General features: G+C 53.2%; 1 protein-coding gene across 4 annotated transcripts in view; it reads left to right on the top strand.

The window, feature by feature from the left end:
• SETD2 (SET domain containing 2, histone lysine methyltransferase) overlaps positions 1 to 10,234 on the top strand; it is a 115,345-nt gene extending 105,111 nt beyond the window's left edge. For 2 of the 4 annotated variants that reach the window (XM_077808482.1, XM_077808484.1), the window contains 4 exons: positions 6,265 to 6,336; positions 6,912 to 6,992; positions 8,363 to 8,464; positions 9,454 to 10,234. In XM_077808482.1, the coding sequence (XP_077664608.1) occupies positions 6,265 to 6,336; positions 6,912 to 6,992; positions 8,363 to 8,464; positions 9,454 to 9,615 (417 nt within the window). In that variant the 3' untranslated portion in view covers positions 9,616 to 10,234. The remainder of the gene's footprint in view (positions 1 to 6,264; positions 6,337 to 6,911; positions 6,993 to 8,362; positions 8,465 to 9,453) is intronic. The other 2 variants (XM_077808486.1, XM_077808485.1) reach the window with 1 other exon arrangement.
• Positions 10,235 to 21,238: the final 11,004 nt, after the last annotated feature.

Raw genomic sequence — 21,238 nt, 5'->3', positions numbered from 1 at the left:
CTCTGGCGCCCTCTGGAGTCATGCACGCATACGCTGGTATAAGGGGTGTGGCCAGCTCCTCCTCCATTCAATTCCTTCTTATCTCCGGTAACAGTGCTAGAATGTTCTCTTGCCTCGGCAAGCAAATCTACCAGTGGTTCTCTCTACTCTAAGTTTCAGAGTAACAGCCGTGTTAGTCTGTATTCGCAAAAAGAAAAGGAGGACTTGTGGCACCTTAGAGACTAACCAATTTATTTGAGCATGAGCTTTCGTGAGCTACAGCTCACTTCATCAGATGCATACCATGGAAACTGCAGCAGACTTTATATATACACAGAGGATATGAAACAATACCTCCTCCCACCCCACTGTCCTGCTGGTAATAGCTTATCTAAAGTGAGCATCAGGTTAGGCCATTTCCAGCACAAATCCTGAACCACTAACCCAGGAACTTATCCTTGCAACAAAGCCCGTTGCCAATTGTGCCCACATATCTATTCAGGGGACACCATCACAGGGCCTAATAACATCAGCCACACTATCAGAGGCTCGTTCACCTGCACATCCACCAATGTGATATATGCCATCATGTGCCAGCAATGCCCCTCTGCCATGTACATTGGTCAAACTGGACAGTCTCTACGTAAAAGAATAAATGGACACAAATCAGATGTCAAGAATTATAGCATTCATAAACCAGTCGGAGAACACTTCAATCTCTCTGGTCACGCAATCACAGACATGAAGGTCGCTATCTTAAAACAAAGAAACTTCAAATCCAGACTCCAGCGAGAAACTGCTGAATTGGAATTCATTTGCAAATTTGATACTATTAATTTAGGCTTAAATAGAGACTGGGAGTGGCTAAGTCATTATGCAAGGTAGCCTATTTCCTCTTGTTTTTTCCTCCTCCCCCCCCCCCCCCCCCCGATGTTCTGGTTTAACTTGGTTTTAAACTTGGAGAGTGGTCAGTTTGGATGAGCTATTACCAGCAGGAGAGTGAGTCTGTGTGTGTATGGGGGTGGGTTTTTGGAGGGGGGTGAGGGAGTGAGAGAACCTGGATTTGTGCAGGAAATGGCCTAACTTCATTATCATGCACATTGTGTAAAGAGTTGTCACTTTGGATGGGCTATCACCAGCAGGAGAGTGAATTTGTGTGGGGGGGTGGAGGGTGAGAAAACCTGGATTTGTGCTGGAAATGGCCTAACCTGATGCTCACTTTAGATAAGCTATTACCAGCAGGACAGTGGGGTGGGAGGAGGTATTGTTTCATATCCTCTGTGTATATATAAAGTCTGCTGCAGTTTCCACGGTATGCATCTGATGAAGTGAGCTGTAGCTCACGAAAGCTCATGCTCAAATAAATTGGTTAGTCTCTAAGGTGCCACAAGTCCTCCTTTTCTTTCTACTCTAAGTGTACATAGTTGTCAGATAGCTTTATTAGTTTTTTTTAGAGTAGTTATAGAGATAGGTTAGTTAGTCCCTTAAGGGTCTTAGTCCAGGGATGGGGCATGTCCCGGTCTCTGGGCTTCATACATTGTGAGCACTGCAAGAAACCTATGTCCAGCAGCAATCCCCACCAGAGCCGCTTAAAGTGTCTGGGGGAAACCCACGTCTGCGACAAGCGTCACATCTGTAAAAGCTTCAAGCCGCGAACCAAGAAGGAGCGGGACACAAGGTTAAGAGCATTCCTCAGGGAGCCAGCCCATTCGGACTCAGTGCCAAGCACCAGCATCCATGCGAAGCATGCCATCAGCACTGACATCTGCCTGGCACCGATCTCCATCCCCGGTGCCTGCTAAGAAGCAGAGGAAGCACACCGGGAGAGGGTGCTCCCCGATGTCCTGTAAGGAAAAGGTGGTGTCACGACAGCAGTCTCCTGAACCCGCTGAGACCTGCCAGAGTTCTCTGCAACAGTCCCTGGAAGCGTGGCGCCATTTTCTGGACACTCAGTGCAGACCTCCAGAGGAGTGGCATAGGTCCCTGGAGCAACAGTGCTGGTCCCTGAGCCATGGTGTCAGTCTCCAGAACCACACCACCATTCTCCAGAATTGCAATGCTGGTCGCTGGACTCGTGACGCTGGTTCCCGGAGCCGTGACGACGATCTCCATGTTTCCCCCTCCTAGTCGCCAGAGCCCCAGCACCAATCCCCCAGCTCTAGCCGTCGATCACCAGATTACCATCGCTGATCCACCGAGCACCGAAATCCCAGGACCACTCCCCAAGTGATAAGCGCCGGGAGGGCCAGTATGGTAGGGAGATGGAGGCAGGAGTGGCACCGCCTGGGTCCCCAAGGGAGGACCCTTCCTCCTCAGGTTCAGAGGTCGAGGAGGTCACAGTGCCCTCGGGCCAGTGCTCCTGTTTGGCCTGGCCACAGAGCCAAGAGTTTTACCAAATGTATGGCGGTGGTCGCAGCCTTCCTCAGACGCCGGGGGTTCAGACCCATACTTTGACTACTGGCTTATCAAGGGTCACTCGAGGGAGCACGTTCAACACAGCATTACAGTTGTTGCAAGCCACTTGCCAAGCGCTGGGGCTGTTGATAAATGAACAGAAATCAACTTTAGTCCTGCTGCAAAGGATAGAGTTCATCGGAGCTGTCCTCGACTCTACCCGAGCCAGGGCTTTCCTCCCAGAACTCTGATTCAGAGCAATGTCAGACCTGATTGCCCAAGTCACCAACCACCTACTCGCTGCAGCCCGAGTCTGCCTCAGGCTGTTGGGACACATGGCAGCGTGCACCTACATAGTTCAGCATGCACGATTGCACCTCAGACCCTCTCCAGATGTGCTGGTGTCGGTCTGTTCCGTAGCCAGGCATCACTTGAACAAGGTCCTCCCAATTCTGCCACATATACTCACCTCCCTGGAATGGTGATCCAACCCATGTCACATGTCAGAGGGAGTGCCAGGGTCACTAGCCTTGGATGTGTCTGACCTGGCCTGGGGAGCCCACCTTGGCACACTAAGAACTCCAGGCCTGTGGTCCGAGGAGGACTTGTCACTACATATAAACATCAAGGAGCTCATGGCCATCGGTCTGGCTTGCGAAGTGTTCCTTCCCCAGCAGTCAGGATAAGTGGTGCAAGTATTGACCGGCAACGCGGCGTCCATGTTCTGTGTCAACAGACGGGGAGGAGCAAGGTCATCGGTCCTCTGTCAGGAAGCATTTTTCCTGTGGGATTTCTCTATCCAGCACTCTATCCATCTAGAAGCCCTGTGCTTCCCCGGTGTCCAGAACTCACTGGTGGATCGCCTCAGCAGGTCCTTCTTCTCTCGCCACATGTGGTCCCTCCACGTGGAGATCATCAGGATGATCTTCCAGAGGTGGGGAACTCCCCAAGTGGATCTGTTCGCCGCTAGGCAGAACAGAAAATGTCGCCAGTTCTGCTTTCTGCAAGGTCCTGACAGCAGCTTACTATCCGATGCCTTTCTCTGTGATGGGCAGGTACCCTGACGTAGGCCTTCCCACCAATCCCACTGATCAGCAAAGTCCTCTTGAAGATCAAGAGGGACAAGGTGAGAGTCATTGTAACCACCCTGGCATTGCCTTGCCAGCATTGGTTCGGCATGCTCATGTACTTAGCGGTGACACTCCCATGGACGCTTCCCGACCTCACAGGACCTGGGACGGTTACTGCACCCGAACCTCACCTCCATGCACCTTACTGCATGGATGCTATGTGGCTGAGTCTTGAGGAACAAGCCTGCTTGAGTCAGGTTCAGCAGGTTCTCTTAGAAAGCAGAAAGCCCTCCGCCAGAGCTACGTACCTGGCAAAGTGGAAGTGCTTCTCCTGCTGGGCTTTGGAGTGGAACCTTTCTCCAGTTCAGTCATCTTTACAGTCCATCCTGGATTAGCTGCTTCACTTGAAGCACCAGCGCCTTGCCCTCTCGATCAAGGTGCACCTGGCAGCCCTGTTGGCCTTTCATCCAAGGTAAATCAGTCTTCTCGCATGTAATGACTATCAGGTTCCTGAAGGGCCTTGAGAGACTTTTCCTGCAGGTCTTGGATCCAGTTCCCCAATGGGATCTCAACCTGCTCCTCACCAGCCTCACTGACCTTCCCCTTGAGCCTTTAGCCTCCTGCTGTATTTTACATCTGTCATGGAAGGTTGTTTTCCTTGCAACTGTCACCTCGGCAAGGCGAGCCTCCGAGATTAAGGCTCTAACGTCAGAACCCCCATATACAGTGTTCTACAAGGACAAGGTCCAGCCGCATCGCCATCCGGGCTTCCTGCCAAAGGTGGTATCACAGTTCCATGTCCATCAGGATATCTTCCTTCCGAAGCCACATGCTTCCAGCGAGGAGAGGCATCTACACACACTAGATGTCAGGCATGCCCTGGCTTTCTTCCTTGAGTGAACCAAGCCCTTCCGCAGGTCTACTCAACTTTTCATTGCAACGGCTGACAGAATGAAGGGTCTCCCAGTGTCTTCTCAGGGGATTTCCTCCTGGATCACCACCTGCATCCATACCTACTACAAGCTGGCACAGGCTGTGCCTCCACCAAGCTCATTCCACGAGGGCTCAAGTGTAGTCGGCAGCTTTCCTGGCACATGTCCCTATCTAGAACATCTGCAGAGCCGCGACGTGGTCATCAGTCCGCACCTTCGCAGCCCACTATGCCATCACCCAGCAGGCCAGAGATGACACTGGCTTTGGCAGAGCTGCGTGCAGTCGACACGTCCATGAACTCCTGCCTGCCTCCGATTCCTTGAGAGTCACAAGACATGGAATAAACATGAGCAAGCACTCAAAGAAGAAAAAACAGTTACTTACCTCTCGTAACTGTTGTTCTTCGAGATCTTGCTCATGTCCATTCCATGACCTGCCCACCCCTGCCCCTCTGTCAGAGTTCTGGCAAGAAGGAACTGAAGGGGCGCACCTTATACTGGCACATGGCACATAGGCGGTGTGCCACTCCAGAAGGTGCCAAGGCTGGTCCCTACAGATACTACTGGGGGAAAAACTTCTGGCGCATGCAGTGTGCACACACCTGACATGGAATGGACGTGAGCAACACATCTCGAAGAACAACAGTTACGAAAGGGTGGTAGCCATTTTTTCCCCCCAGGTTTAAAAAATTCTGGCCGTCATTTTGTTGAGAAGCTCCATTTCTTCCAGCAGGAATTTGCAATGTGAAAAGCTTTCCAAATTTGGCCTCTGAAGTTATGAGCCTTTGAAAAAATCTTGGTTTACATGTGCTCTGCAGAGATTTCAGTCTGGCAGCTAATGGGGTCTGCACTGAGCATGCTTTATGAAACATAGCGTATACCCTCACCACAGAGCAATGGAGCATGCTCTAGTCCAGGCCTGCGGGACTTGTGAAGCCGGACTTGCTCTGGCAGCTGTGGCACTGGGCACCAGAACTGAAAGCCCAGTGCTTGTGCTTCTGTTGCTGGCACTCAGGCAGCATGGAAGAGGAGGAGGAAACATCCTGACTCAAATGCAGAGAGGGAATAGAAGCAGGGGATTGCAGAAGCCAGAGGGTGAGGGGAAAGGGTTGGAAGGTGGATAGGAGCAGAGGCAGAGAGACTGTGGGGGTGAAAGGCAGGCTGGAGACAAATGGCTGTGAAACTGAGTGGCAGTGTCTCTCTCATCCCCCTGCCTGACCCGCACAGAAGTTAATCACCTGCTACTGCTACCAGTTACTCTGTTAGCTCAAATGGTAGAGAACTATGCTGCGGATCCAATGGTCTGAACCTTGCTGATGACTTGAGTTGCGGGTCATTATGGTTCCACGCGATAAACTGAAAAAACAGAAATTTTGTTTTATTTTGTTTTTTAATTAGGAAATTACAAGATCATTAAAAACACTGAAATTGCAAAGTCAAGCCCCCAAAAGTTAGGAAATGCCAGAATTAAGGAAAAAATAGTATGTGATCATGTGATTAGACCGTACCGTAATATATACATGCATGGGGGCCAGATTAAGGTGGTCTGTGCCATGTTGATTCAGTTCCCTTGTGCATATACATTATGGTACCATCTTTAATTCCATGATCACGTACTATCTGTTCCTTAATTCTGCCATATACAAACCTTCAAGTGCTTGACTCTACAGCCTTAACATTCTCTTCACTTTTGGATGGTGATTATTTATATAGCACCCTGGAGAAGAGAGAAAATCCGTTTCCTGGCCTGAGGAGCTCATATGCTGAGTTAGAGCACATAAGAACAGGACATGGAGGAGGGGAAGCTGGGGAAATAAATGGGTAGGAGGAAATGAGTGATTTGCAAAGATCATCCCTTTTATTACGATTTTGTGCTTTCTTGTTTTCAGTGTGGTCAGGCACGAGCGGGAGAACAACTAGCTCTGGAGCCGAGAATAGCGATGGAAAGTGAGCCAGCAGCAGTGAGTCTTGAGATGTCTGGAGAAGAGTAGGATGTTTAATGGCAGTGAATTGCAAGTGGGTGGAAGAAAAGAGCCTGAGGGCTTGTCTACATAGCGGACTTATACCAGCATAGCCATACTGGAGTAAATAATGTGCTATAGCTATGCCAGTCAATTTCCCTGTGTAGACAAGCCCTCTGAGAGGAGTGGCCAGGGCTTAGGGTGCACTGTGGAGGAGTAGAATGCAAGGAGTGCTGAGATGCAGGCTGATACAGAGCCTTGCAGATGAGCACAAGGAGTCTTAATGCAGAAACAGATCAGGCTTCTAACTCACAAAAGACATTCGGGCCCAGTCATGTGCTCCAGTAATGATGGACTTCTGCGGTACGTGATAACCCTCCCTTGTCATCGGAATTCTTACTCCTCAAAATTACTTGGAAGAGAGGCTGCTGGGCCAACCCCACATTCTTGTAATATCAGTGGTGGGAATGGGGAAATGTCTCTCGTGTTGCAGCAGCGTGGGGCCATCTTGGTTTGGTTTGTATTTTGTGTTTATAAGTCAGAAAGTGACAGTTTGACTTTTTTCTCCCCCGCAGTCTTCCAAAAAACCCAAAACAGCAGAAGCCGACACTTCGAGTGAGCTGGCTAAGAAGAGCAAAGAAGTGTTCAGGAAAGAGGTAAGGGTTTTGAGATGGGCTTTCTAAAGCAGGGGGCTGGAGGGCAGCAGAATGTCCTGTCCTTTGCAGAAGAGGTTAGTCCGAGTCTTTACTTGGGCTCATAATTCAATAATCCCATAGACCAGCTACTATTCAGTCTTGGAGTCTTAAGAATCCCCTGAGGGAAATGCTGGCCCAACTGAAGTCAATGACGAAGCTCACAATGACTTACATGGGATAGGATTTCACCACCATGTCTCTCTCAGGAAGGGAGGGTCACTTTATAGCAACTCAGTGGAATTCATCCTTCAGGGCAGGCAGAGTGAAGGACCCCGGACTGTAAAACACTCCCTACTTAGGGTGGTTCTTAGGGCATAAGGGTGGATCGGGACTTGCTGCAGCTGAGCAAGAGCAGAGGAGCCGTTTCCCATGCACTGCGGTAAGGTAGGCCATGCTCTGGAAGTGACTGCGTCCTGATCGGATGAGACTCTGTCTGCAGGCTGAATACCTGTCGATAACCCTGAGTTACCATATTAAAGGGAAAACCCAATTCCCATCCTGCAGGACAGGTGGGATGTAAAGGCTCTGGGACTGTAGATACTCATAACCCTGAAGGCTGCACACAGAAGGCCTATCCTGAGCACCTTACTCAGGCTGAACTCTTATGGAAGTAAAGGGAACTTTGCCTGGGGAAGCAGTTCAGGATTGGGTCCGTGGTTATGTTTTTCCCACCATTTTTGTTTTTCCGTGTAATAAAATGAGGTGGTCACTTTTCAAAAGCTAGCTCGCTGTGTTAGCTGGAATCTTGTGTGTGCTTATAGTGCATGGAGCATGTGTGTTGAGAGAGGAATTAGCTATAAGAAGAAAGTATAGGTGGCCCTCGGGAAATCGTGTAACAATTACTTAGCAAGAGAGTGTGTAACCCACTGGTGTGGGTGTGTTATAGGTCCCCCTCTGTGCCTGTATGCAGAGGATATGAGTTGTTACAGAGCTTGTAGCTCTTTACCTCAAGCTATAGGCTTTTAGCTGTGAAGGTCCCCAGTCAATCCACCCAGTCTGACAGCCAAAGATGGCAACTGCCACAAATCTACAACTTGATTGAATACACTGCAGCTTGGTCTTTTCTTAGTCGCTGCTGGTGTGAGTGGGAGGTGGGATCCGTCCCTTAGACTCCACTAAGAAGGTTTAATTGTTTTACACTAGCTTGTAGCTCTATTGATGGTTGCCTTTAAATTCACTATTGTGAAAGCCCAAATGTCGTGTGGGAGGAGGTTTGGAGGGATGGGTTTTACCCCTTCTGGCAAATGTTCCTGGGCCCAGAACTGTCAGTAGCTAATCAGCAATGGCATGAGGCGCTCCTGTTTACTAGTGTGTCTCTTCCCCATCTCCAGATGTCTCAGTTCATCGTGCAGTGCCTGAACCCCTACCGCAAACCTGACTGCAAAGTAGGGAGGATAACCACAACGGAAGACTTCAAACACTTGGCACGCAAGGTACCCTGGCTTTATCGCAGCATCTGTGCACGCGTGGGCTAAAACAAATGCAGGAATCGTTTTCCACTCAGTAACCCCAAAGAAGCTGTAGTTCCTGGTGCTGTGCTTGGAAGGCCCACCACGTTGGGAGAGCTAATGCAGAGGAGATGGGTGTGGTTTTCAAACAACCCTTGGGGCTTCACCCCTCTGCACCCTCTGGGCCTTCTCTGCTCCTAGGCGGCTGGATCACAAATCCCTAGCTTCACCCACACCTGCCCCCAGTCCATAGGCATGCGACAAGCGAGCATGCTGGTGGGAAGGCGTGCTGGGGGCACTTCCTTGCAGTGACTTCCTGTGTTGCCAAAGGACCGTGAAGCCCTGTGGGCAGCATACCGCAACTGAAGATGGGAGGAGAATTGTGGTGCATCTAGTTTCCGACCCTGTCTGACAGTGGCCAGCAGTGCCAGCTGCTTCAGAGGAAGGAGAAAAGGCTGTTTTGGTCAGTTGTCGGACAACTTTCCTGTAGGGGAAGTTTCTTCCTAGCTCCCCTCAGTGGCTCAGTTGGCACTGGGGCAGCGAGGGAGTTTTGTTCTGTCTAATGTAATGTAACTGTAGATGTTCTCCCTACCCATATTCATATATAATCCTTTTGGAATCCCACTATGCTATTGGATGCACATATCTAGTAGCAATGAGTTCCACGGGTGAATTATTCATTGTGTGAGAGGGGATTTCTTTCTATCTTAAATTTTTGCAGCCTCTCAGTTTCACTGGATTTTCCCTTGTTCTTTTATGATGAGGGAGGGTAGATAGGAGCAATATTTCTGGAGTGCCAGCTCAATCCAGTAATCCATTAGATAGCAGAATAGCTTGTCCAAAAATCCTTGTTTCCACCCATAAGAAAGTCCCCCTTTCCATTCCAGCCATCCACACACGTATGAAATCCTTCCAGGTACCTTCCAGCGTCCTGGATCAATGAATAACCTTTGCATTTCTTGCTTCCTTTCCAGCTGACTCATGGTGTGATGAACAAGGAGCTGAAATACTGCAAGAACCCGGAAGATCTGGAGTGCAACGAGAATGTGAAGCACAAAACTAAGGAGTACATTAAGAAATACATGCAGAAGTTTGGGGCGGTTTATAAGCCCAAAGAGGACACGGACTTAGAATAACCACCTCTAACCTTTGGAAGGAGAGATCCATCCTTTTTGGACCTGCTGAGAAGGAATCCTCCCCGCTAACCTCAGAGGCTGTTGGCTTGGACGGGACTCTCAATTCTGACCCGACCCTGCCTATTCTTTGACAGAAATATCCGTTTCTGTATGAAATGAAGCAGTTGCCCACTGTTTGGGAGTGAGGAGGGCGACACAGAGCGGCAGAGTGGAGACAGCTCCTTCCATCCTCTTCCTCTTTGCAGGCAAACCCGGGTCTCAAATCTGGCGGTGCTGTTAGGCGCACTGACCCATGCGCACATCTTGTGTCCCCGAGATCTGTATTATATTTTAACGTATATGTGAATATATTGATAATTTTTTTTTGCTTTTAGCCCAACACGTGCTGATATCACGGGAACACTTTGTAAGGATAGTTTTGTTTTTTTTGTTCTCCTGCAAGGTTAATCTGTTATCATGTAAATATTCAGGAACAGGCTGCCTCTGGGTTTCTGGCAGGCCTTGTGCTATGTTGATAAGATTGATTTTACTGCTTAAATCATTTTACTTTATCCAATTTTTACTGAACTTTTTATGTAAAAAAAATTTAAAAAAAATAAAATGAAATGAAATGAAAGAATATATTTGGCCTGCAAGTCACTTGTGAGCCAAGCAAGGGGAATGGTAAGAGCTCTCTGTCCTTCTGAACGTAACTGGACAGCGGTGTGACTGATCTGAGAGCAGCCCGTTGCGTTCAGAGACGACTACAGGGACTTCAGTTTTTCTTGGTAACTGGAGTCTCCTTCATGTCCAAGAGAGGACAAAATTATTACTGTAGAGTGCTCCCAACCGAGATCCCACCCCACTGTGCTAGGCTCTGTCGAGTGACAGGCAGTCCCTGCTCCAAAGAGCTTACAGTGGAAATAGACATAAAGAATGGGAGGGCCACAAGGGCACAGGGCACTGCTCTGCCTTGCGGCAGGTCAGTGTGGAGCCAGGAACAGAACCCAGCTCTCCTGATTCCTAGTCGGGTGCCTTTTTCACCAGATCACACTGGCACAGCAGCAGAGTTGGGAGAAGAAGACGAGTTTTTTCATGATCATCATGGCGAAGGGGAGTGGATTTTGTGCTTGGGCCAGTCTTTTTTCGTGACTGTTGTGTGGCAAGGAGCTTCACACTTCCCACTGACTGCAAAGGGACTTCTCTGCTGGCACAGGTATCTGCCGGTGTAGGAGAGCCCGCAAGACGGCCCTGCGGCTTTTAAATGACTGGCAATACTTGCCCTGAAATGGCCTTACACTTTCTCCGCCAGCATATTTCAGTGGCAGTGTGGAAAACCCCCGAGAGCCAACTTGCTTCTTCGTAAGCAAGGCTGAAAGAGGATATAGATTTCATACCAATTGATAACACTTAGTGCTTCTCATCCAAGGATCCCAAAGTGTTTACAAAGAAAACAGGGGCTCATAGTCTGTTTTGCACATGGGGAAACTGAGGCACGGAGTAACTGACTTTCCGCAGTCTCGTGGTGACTTGGTGGCAGAACCAGGAATTAAAACCCAGGCCTCCTGAGATCCTGGCCATTGCCTCCTCCCTCAGACCACACTGCCTCTCCCGACCTTGTTGTCCTTAGACAGCCACCTATTCATTGCCTTGGAGTGGAGTCATGGACCTTGCGCGGACTGCAACATTGAGCCAAGTAGCCTCATTTTCATATTCTATATTTCCCACTGACTTTTGTGGGGGGTGAGGGTGGGTGGACTGCCACAATCTAGCGAGTGAGGGACCCCGTGACCCAAAACGACTACTGCACATCTGTCCTTACACACCAGGGGAAGGGGAGAGGCTGGATACAAGCAGAGATTCCAAAGCCCATACACTGCCCCCTTAGTAGTGCCCGTGAGCCTGGAATACTGCACTCCGGCCTGGGCTCCTGATTGCTAGACAGGTGCTGACAAAACAGAGGGAGTTTAGTCAAAGGCAAGGAATAGGATCAGAATGCCGAGGGGTGGATTTCTGAGGGACAGCAGCATGTGCGGATAACTGTGTAAGTTGTGACCACAACAATGGCAAGGCTGTCGAGGCCAAGGAGGGAGCAGGATTCGTTTGGGGAGGCAGGAGTGGGCGGGATGGAATGATTTGGGTTCTGTATCAGGCAGAACGATTTACCAGTGAGCTGTATGAGGCTGGAATCACCACCCATGGGGAGGAGTAGAAAGCTACTGCTCGGGAATGTTTGACACTAGAAAACACCCCATAGGAAGAATTCTGCGTTTACAGAGAGCTGGGTTGAATACACTACTGGCTCTTTTCCTCTGGAACCTCAGATTCTTGCTGTCCTCATTCCAAACTCAAATTTGCCTCGGTCTCAACTCTGATCTCAACTGATTTGTATTCGTGGTAGCATGCAAAGGCTGTGATCAGGGCCCCATTGTGCTGGGGGTGAGACACAGTGAGACTGTCCCTGCCCCAAAACAGAATGGGAAAGGAAGTGACTCGGGGACACAGCAGGTCAGAAGCGAAGCCAGGTCTCCTGACTCCCAGTCCAGTGCCTGATCCACCACACCATGCCATCTCCCCTGTGAATGAACTTGATGTTATAGACCAGTCTTCCCCTTAACCAATGTAAGCAGCTATCAGAGAGTTTAGTGGGTCTTACTCATTATCTTGCAGGAAGGGGATCAGTCCCTTTGCTTCATTTCATTGGAAGAGAGTAACAAATGCCCCATTAGTTCAAGGGCCATCCCATCTTCCAGGTCCCTTGCTCTGGCTGAGTGGCATCACCAGATGGTTTCTATAAATTCCAAACAGGATCAACAAAAGGACGTCTTAGCTTCACTTGCTTGTGTTGCGCCTGGAGGTGGGAGCCCCTTTGCTGCCAACCTGCTGGGCTGAGCTACAAAAGGAAATCTCTGTTAACCATCCCACGTAGCCAGTTCCATGCCAGCGAGTCAGTGTTTTGCCTTAAGGCAAGCAGAGATCATCACTGTGACTGCAATTCCAATCGGTGCAGGAATTCACCTCTGTGGATTAAAAGAGAATCTGACTTCATACAACATCTTTCAGATGACCTGACCTGGCAAAGCACATGCTTTACTTTTAGTACAGGCTTATGTGCTTTGCTGAATCAGGGCCTAAGTATCCTTAAATGCTTTACATTGGATCCGGTCCAGCACAGGCACTGCAATGGTTTGAGGCAAATGCTGTTCTCTTTGCTCAGTATTCGAGCTCTCCCTTGGCATCGGATATGAGAACCTGCTTCCTGGAGTGTGGAAATGTACAGCGGTCCAGCAGGAAAATAAAGCTAAAACAAAGGAAAAAGCAGCCATGTAACATGGGTGGTCTTTGGCCCTTCTTGGTGTATGTGTCATGGATTCTGCGAAAATTGAAATACTGTTAAACCCTTGAGGTCTGTATCCTGTGGCAGGGTGTCCCACAGGCTAATTATGTGTTGTGTTAAAAATTATTTCATTGGATCAGTTTTAAACTTGCCTGCCTTTCAATTCCACAGATCTTTGTCTATCTTGTATTATAAGAGAGGGTACATGGAAGTTCCCAATCGATCTCCTCTGTCCCATTCGTTATTCTGCGTACCTTCCCCCTGCCCCGTTGCTAAATTAAACCGCCTCAGTTTTCTTTTCATATGGAAGTTCTTAATCTCTCACCTGTGCCCCCAGCACTGCCGCCTGTCCCATTGTGTCACTGGATTCTCGATCTTGGGGGAAGGTCAGGATGGTGGAGAACGACGATGATCCTTGCAGATGACTTTAGTAAAGCTTACTATCTCTCATGACCTTCTCCTAAACAAACTAGGGAAATGCAACCGAGATGGAGTTACTACAAGGTGGTGCATAACTGGTTGGAAAATCATTCCCAGAGAGTAGTTAGTTAGCAGTGGTTCACGGTCATGCTCATAGACTATCAGAGTTGGAAGGGACCTCAGGAGATCATCTCGTCCAACCCCCTGCTCAAAGCAGGCATAATCCCCAATTTTTTTTGCCCCAGATTCCTAAATGGCCCCCTCAAGGATTGAACTCTCAACCCATGCTGGAAGGACATAACGAGTGGGGTCCTGCAGGGATCAGTTCTGGGTCCGGTTCTGTTCAATATCTTCATCAATAATTTAGATAATGGCATAGAGAGTACACTTACAAAGTTTGTGGACAATACCAAGCTGGAAGGGGCTGCAAGTGCTTTGGAGGATAGGATTAAAATTCAAAACAATCTGGACAAACTGGAGAAATGGTCTGAAGTAAATAGGATGAAATTCAATAAGGACAAATGCAAAGTACTCCATTTAGGAAGGAACAATCAGTTGCACACACACAAATTGGGAAATGACTGCCTAGGAAGGAGAACTGCTGAAAGGGATCTGGGGGTAATAGCGGATCACAAGCTAAATATGAGTCAACAGTGTAACGCTGTTGCAAAAACAAAAAAAACCCAAACATCATTCCTGGATATATTAGCAGGAGTGTTGTAAGCAAGACACGAGAAGTAATTCTCCCGCTCTACTCCACACTGATTAGGCCTCAACTGGAGTATTGTGTCCAGTTCTGGGCATCACATTTCAGGAAGGATGTGGACAAATTGGAGGAAGTCCAGAGAAGAGCAACAAAAATGACTCAAAGTCTAGAAAACATCATCTGTGAGGGAAGATTGAAAAAATTGGGTTTGTTTAGTATGGAAAAGAGACAGCTGAGATGGGACATAACGGTTTTCAAGTACATAAAAGGTTGTTACAAGGAGGAGGGAGAAGAATTGTTCTCCTTAACCTCTGAGGAGAGGATAAGAAGCAATGGGCTTAAATTGCAGCCAGGGCGGTTTAGGTTGGACATTAGGAAAAACTTCCTAACTGGCAGGGTGGTTAAGCACTGGAATAAATTGCCCAGGGAGGTTGTAGAGTCTCAGTCATTGGAGACTTTTAAGAGCAGGTTGGACAAACACCTCTCTGGGATGGTCTAATACTTAGTCCTGCCTTGAGTGCAGGGGACTGGACTAGATGACCTCTCGAGGTCCCTTCCAGTCCTACAATTCTATGCAGTGAGCGGCCCGGAAGGTGAAGCGTTGTCCCCTGAGCTCCTCAAGGACAGCACAGTGTGACTGGTGACTTAGCTCCCAACTATCAGGGCGACCGGGCCTGGGCTCTTCAAGCAGGTGTTCAAACCATCAAACAAGGTGGTTGGAAGGAGAACGCCGTTGGATCGAATGACACAGCTGTGACCACAAGGTGGCAGTGCTGAGTCCACTGCGGGGGACTCTGCTCCATGGCTCCTGTGAACGCTCCCAGCTGGAGATGCCCGGGCACGTCTGTGCCTCTGAATTCCTGTGCGCTGGACGGACAGCCTGAGCCGCTCACGGCCTCTGGCCGGCCACGGGACAAATCCAGTCTGCGCAGCAGCAGGGCGCGGTTTGCTACCGCACCGTGCAGGCCCTGCCTCCAGGGGAGGGTTGATTCTTCGTCCCTTGGTTGGGCCTGCTGGTTCGTGGCTCCTCGGGCAGTGGGGACGGGCTCAGACCCATCCAACTCCCGTCACAAATGGCCCAGTTGATGGGAGCCGTGTCTGGGCTGAGCCGGGCAGCAATAGGCAACCCAGTGGTGCGATGCGCCGTAGCCCGTTCCCATCTCTCGAGTCACCTGGATCTCCCGGGCTGTGCGGACGGCGGCCCAGCCGCCCCTCCGAGTGGAGTCCATCCCTCACTGCTGCCACTCCCTCAGCAACAGCTCCGCGCCCCAGAGGAGCCGGGGCCATGAGCACGGAAGCGGAGCTCAGGGGAAGGAGAGGGGCTGGCAAACAGCCACCCTGGCCCCAGCGCAGAGCGGGCCAGGCTGAGTCTGCTGTCGGGGAAGCAGCAGGGAGGAGATTCAGGGACACGCAGGGTAGAAAGGGGCAGGAAGCCTGATTCGGAGGCACTTTGTGGGTTGAAGGCTATGGGGGGGGGGGGCAGTGGTTCCCACCACTCAAACATATTGCCTCCCTCTCCACCCTGTAGCCTTCCCTGTCCAGCCACCGACTTCCTAACCCCATCGATGTGCCCTTCAGGCCCAGTCATCCCCAGCCTCTGTCCTCAGGGACATTCCCCTCCAAGCCCCACCAGGGCCATGCACCCCCTCACCTAGTCCACCTCCCCGCTCGGGGCAGGAGCACCAGCCCCTGCTCCTGTCAACCCATCCCTCCCCACCCCAGGAATCTGGTCCCTCCCCCAAAGCAATTCTCCTGTAATTCAGAAACAGGCCCCAGCATAAAATACTCTGGCATTCCTGGACTCTTGAAAGGGATTCCTGCACGGCAGATGGGAGCCTTAATCCTCAGTGACGGACAGAGCGGGCCCATCAGATTAACTCGGAAATGTGAGACTTTGCAGGCAGAGCGCGATTCCCCCCACGCCCCTGGCCACCAGCCGCACCATCCCAGGGTACCAAGCTACAGCCTGTCACCCCCCGCCCCCTCGGCCGCACGGCAGCAGATGGCATGGCCTGGAGCGTTAGTTTCCCCATGCAACTTCTCTGTTTACACTCTACGTCCCAGGCCTGGAACAGATGGGGATCACAAACGAGACAAGCAATCGCCTCGCTCAGGAACCTCATCCCAAATACCAGTGCCCGGTTCCCGGGAAGCAGCTCTGCCCCTGTTACAGAGATGGAGGCAGAGAACAAACTCCCTGCTGCTTGCAAGAGCTCCCTGCCAAACCACCCATCACAAAACCACCAACAGACCATTTCCTCGGCGGCTGCACAGTGGGAGGGCCCGTGTAACAGCGCCACCTAGTGACTCCTCCTCCCCAGGCCCTGTGCTTGTTCCAAAGAGCGCAGATAGCAAGAGAGGCCGAGTCGACGCGGGGCGATTGTTCCAACCCAGCACGAGTCTCCTCTCAAATCCTGTTGGGCCTGGTGACGCTTAGCTACTGCTAACGCTGCAGAGACCCACAGGCCTCGTGACCTGAGCGCAGGCCCTGGAGCCAGAAGGCCTGAGTTGTACCCCCCCCCGCCCCCCCGATGACAATGGACTCTGTGACCCCCAGCGGGTTGCTGTCCAAGCTGGGAGCGGAGCTCAACGCTTCCTGACTTCTGCTCTGGCTGGGACTGGCCGGGAGGGGTTGCCATTTGGATGGGCTCCCCGGGAGTCTGCAGCCGCGCTACAGCATCACTTCCGCTGCCCAGAGCATCGCTGACCCGCCAGTCGTGTCCCGCAGCTAACCCGGGTCTGGTGCCCCTTCCCGCTCACAGCCGGGTGCAGCTGAGCCACGCGCCTGCATGCCCCAGCTAACAGGCCTGCGGCCTTGGCGTGGGCTGGCCCCAGCTAGTGCCGTTCCTCTGAGCGCGGCTGCAGGACTGAGGCCGAGCGGCTTCGCTCTGTGACGGCCGGGCCTGGGGCAGACGCTCGGTCGCTCCTCCTCCGAAGCCTGGCGCCTTCAACTCCCGCCAGCCCGTGAGCACGGCGGGTGCCTGGCCCCTTCCAGGAGGGGGGGCCCAGAGCGAAAGGGCCGGAGGCTCGGGCCTCTGTGAAGGGAGATTCTCGTGGCTCACAGCCACCTTGGCGCTCAGCAAAGAGGCGGGAGGGGAGTGGGGATCCAGGTGGAGCCCCTCAGGGCTTCCTGCGCTTCAACGGTGCCGTGAAGCTGCTGACGGCCGCGGGAGAGCAGCCATGGCCCTGTGCAGCTCAGTTATCGCTGCAGCACGCAGGCCGACTCCCGCCCTTCGTGGGGGCTGGCTGGATAATGCCGCAAGCCTCCCCCACGTCGTCCACTGCCACACCGGCCAGGCACCCAGCTCACTTGGCATCAGACTGTCAGCAGAGCAGAGACGGCCCCTGGCCCTCTGAGCTGGGCAGAGCTCCCGGCTGGTGGGGGGCAGAGCGTCCAGCCACGGCTGGGTTTGATCGGGCAGGCATCCGCGCCAGTCCCCTGTTCATTCCCGCCCTGCCCCATCGTCAGTAGACAAAGGGGGCCTGCTTCCCAGCCCCTTGAAGTCGCTGGGAAGACTCCCACTGGGTTTGGATCACACCCCAGCAGCATATTTCCCCAGCCAGCCTCTTTGCGGGGCTGGTGGAATCAAGCTTTTCCCAGCCTTAAGCATCAGGCCTGTCTGCACCTTCTCAGCTGTGGGCGGTTGCCGGATGCCTCTGCTGCCTTTGTAAGCAACACGATCCTGCCTAGAGGTGTAATGTAACCCCGTGTGCCATGGGGCCTCCCCTCCACTGTAACCTCCTGGAGCATTAAACAACTGCTGTGTCCCCCCGCCCCACCCTGCGGTGGCTGCATTGCTGTTGTAGGGAGCTGCTAAATAGCTGCCATGTCACACCCCAGAGGTGGCTGCATAACAGTGCTAGGTGAGAGGTCCCTGTGTGTTTTGTTAAGCGTGTAACGCAGTTCCAGGGGCTCTGGAAATCTCTGTTCCTCTTGGCCGCAACAGCGGCCCTGGCTGACTTTCAAGGGCAGAGACTCTCCCGGTCCTGCCCCGCCCCCACCCCTTGCCATTCCTTCTGGGATCCAGTTTCCCAGCCTGGCTTCCATGAGCATCAGCTGCTCAGCGTCGTCCCGTGGATCGGCCAGCCCCGGGCAGCAGGCATGTTCGCAGCGCGAGCTCACAGGCCCGTGCGGGGCATGCAGAGCAGCCGGCCAGGCCTGGCTCTGCGGGCTGGGCGCCTGCATGCTCCAGCAAGAGCCTGTGCCCTAGCAGAAAGGCAGGGAGGGCGGGTTAGGGGCAGGGTAGCCCAGTGGGTAGAGAAATGCACTGTGCCTTGGGAGACCTGCTTCTAGCCCCAGGCCTAGCACCAGAGGCTGAGCTGCTGCACCTCCCGGGCAAGGCCCCATCTCTGGCCCATTTCCCCTCTCCAGCTTTTCTCTAGTTGGACTGTGAGCGTCTCAGGGCAGGGCTGGGCTCTGCCTAGGTTCAGGACAGCGCCTAGCACATCCAGGCCCGCTGTGCTATTGGAACCCACCCCATAGCGCACGGGGGTGCAGTAGGCTCCACCCAGCGGGGCACGAGCCCTGCGTGTTTTCTGGACGGGGGAGCCGTGAATGCTCCTGGGGAAGGGTCCTTGGGTGAAGACCTGCCCCTGTGCCAGCCTATACTGCACCTCCAGTTCCACAGCTGGGCTCTTCGCAAGCCCCCCAACGCACGGCCCCCGTGTGGGCACAGGGGCTTCTTCGCTGGGGCTGTTGTACCCAGGGGTCAGGACACAGGAGAAGCAGTTGTTGCCCAGCCTCTGGGGCCTGGGGAATTAGCCCCGTTACCATCCCCTGCTGCCTTCACGTTCCACGGCCCCATATGGGACCTGCCCTGAGAGCTTTCCCCGAAGTGCAGGGCCACTGGGACAGGAACTGGGGCCGGGTCTGTCATGGGGAAGCCACATGGACCGTTGGAGCTGCTGCATCCCTCAGTGACGCTCTTCCCCAGCTAGCCCGGGGCACGAAACCCCTGCCAGAGCCACCACCAGCTGCTGAACGAGGATGGGCAGGCCAGCTGCTTGAGTGGGGAAGCTTCCCCAGGGGGATCCTAGACAGGGCACCCCCTTAAAGTGTGGGTAACAATCCCGCCCCCCCAACCCACCACTGCCCTTGGTGTTTGGGTCAGCACCAGGGTTTGGATCCAGGCCCTTCACCTCACCAGGTGAGCTGACGGACTGACTCCATCAGCCAGCTGTAGTAGCAGGCTGTTATTCTCTAGGAACAGGTGCTATTGGACATAACTAGGCTCCTGGGGCAATTTGAGGCAGAAGCTAGTGACCAACAGTGGAAGGTGGCTGGGGATGATCCTAGGGCACATGCCAGGACATCCTCACTCAGCCCAAGCAGGGCCTTGGTTTTACGGCTCATCTGTAATAAGCAACATGCCCCTTGCGGCACCCTCCTGGTCAGTGACTCAGGTAAGGGGGCTCCGGGGGCCACTGCTGAGCTCTTACCCTGTGGAAGCTGGAGCCGCGGTGAGCTGATTAGGCCAGCGCAGTCCTTGGTCCCGTGACCATGAGGGCGGAACCCCATCCCCCCAGGGTACCCCGCCAGCGACGGGGGCTTCCAGTCCTGCTCTGTCAGCCCAGCCCGCAGCAGCAGCTGGACCCGGGAACGCTGGCAGCCTCGCCAGGCAGGAGGAAGGGCAAATAGGGATGGGGACCTGGGCAGCGGCCCTGCCTGCTTCCATCAGCATGGTACCTGTGCCAGGGGACGGTGGGCCTGGGAGCACCCTCAGCTCAGCTGCCTGCCTGCACCCAGGGACACCCCTAGCAGGGATGGCAACCTGCAGCCGGGGCAGGGGCCCCTGGCCCCAACCACAACCAGGGGAGGCCCCTGGCACCTGCCCTGCACCCAGGGGAGGCCCTGCCGCGGCCCCACCTAGTGGTTGTTTATTGTGTGCCCAAGGTCAAGGGGTCATCACAGGCACATCTAAAGCCTAGCTCCCGGGTGGTGGGGGTGGTCAGTGTGCTGGGGGCTGATGGGCGAGCCAGTGTGCAAGGCCCCCAGCAGGGTGTGGCGGGACTGAGCCTGGCCCACCAGCTGCTGCCTTTGGGGCCCGAGTCCACGGCATCCTGGCCATGTTCCCAGCATCAGGAGGGAGGCTGGCATGTGGCAGGGCTGTGTGTTGGGGGAGCTGCCGATGGGGCGCGGGCAGCCAGGGCTTGCTGCTCCCATTCAGGCTCACAAGTGGCCCCCGGTCGGCTCCCCGCTGCACAGCTGGGATGGAAGCGGCTGCAGGGACCGGGGAAGCAGCATCATCTGGCTGCCTGGGGGAGGCGCTGTGGGCAGTGGGGTGCTGGCACATGGGCAGCAGTTACCATTAGAGCCCAGTGCAACCAGGCCAGGGCACCAGTCTGCTCCTGCAGCACCAGGACCATGCCAGCAAACCCGAGCATCTTGTCCCCCTGCCAGCTGCCACCTAGAAAGTTGGAGGGGGGAGGGGCAGCCTTTACAAAAGCTAAATGCTGGGTTTGTGTGTACACGCAACGCCTCCTCAGCAAGGGCCATGTGGGTCACCGACTCAGCCACACCTCCAGGCCACGTGCCATCCCATAGCGCAAAAGCGTTCCCATGGGAGGAGCCTGTCACTGGTTGGACTCACCCAGGGGGAGGGGGGGGGGGCGCTTTCATGCTCAAGCTTCAGGTCTTAAACCAACGGCACCTATGCAGGGTCAGGAGGAAAAGTTCCTTGGGCACAGGTTATTCCATAACTGCCTCCTCCAGGGCTTCAGACACCTTTTCCTGAAGCATCTGGTGCTGGCCTAGCTGGGCCACTGGTCTGATCCTGGCTGGTGACTGGGCTCCTTGCTCTTGACGTCATGCCTCGTGTTTCATTGGCTCGGCGTGCTGGCTACGCCTACTCACCCACTCCCCTGCCCAGGAGCCCACCTCCCAAAGGCCACAGCTCCACCGACGCGCGTTTAATGCAATTGGTTTGTAACACGTGAGCATTACACTCATGTCCTCCGACACGGCAGAGTCATACACAACGAGAGGCCGAACAATACACTAGAGCAGGCAGAGAAGTCAAGTACAGCAAAAACCGTCCTAAAACGAAGAAGAAAAGGAGGAGGAGCCCGTAGCTCACAGGCTAAAGCTGATGTGCGTTCCCGTGCTACTTAGCCCTTCCCGAAGGTCCCATTAGACCAGCCCTGCTGCAGCTGATCACCTGTGGGGGGGGCGCCCCACGAGA

This window comes from Eretmochelys imbricata, chromosome 2 (genome assembly GCF_965152235.1).
Source record: "Eretmochelys imbricata isolate rEreImb1 chromosome 2, rEreImb1.hap1, whole genome shotgun sequence".
In the NCBI taxonomy this organism is placed as follows: Eukaryota; Metazoa; Chordata; order Testudines; family Cheloniidae; genus Eretmochelys; species Eretmochelys imbricata.
This window is presented reverse-complemented; position numbering and strand designations above follow the sequence as displayed.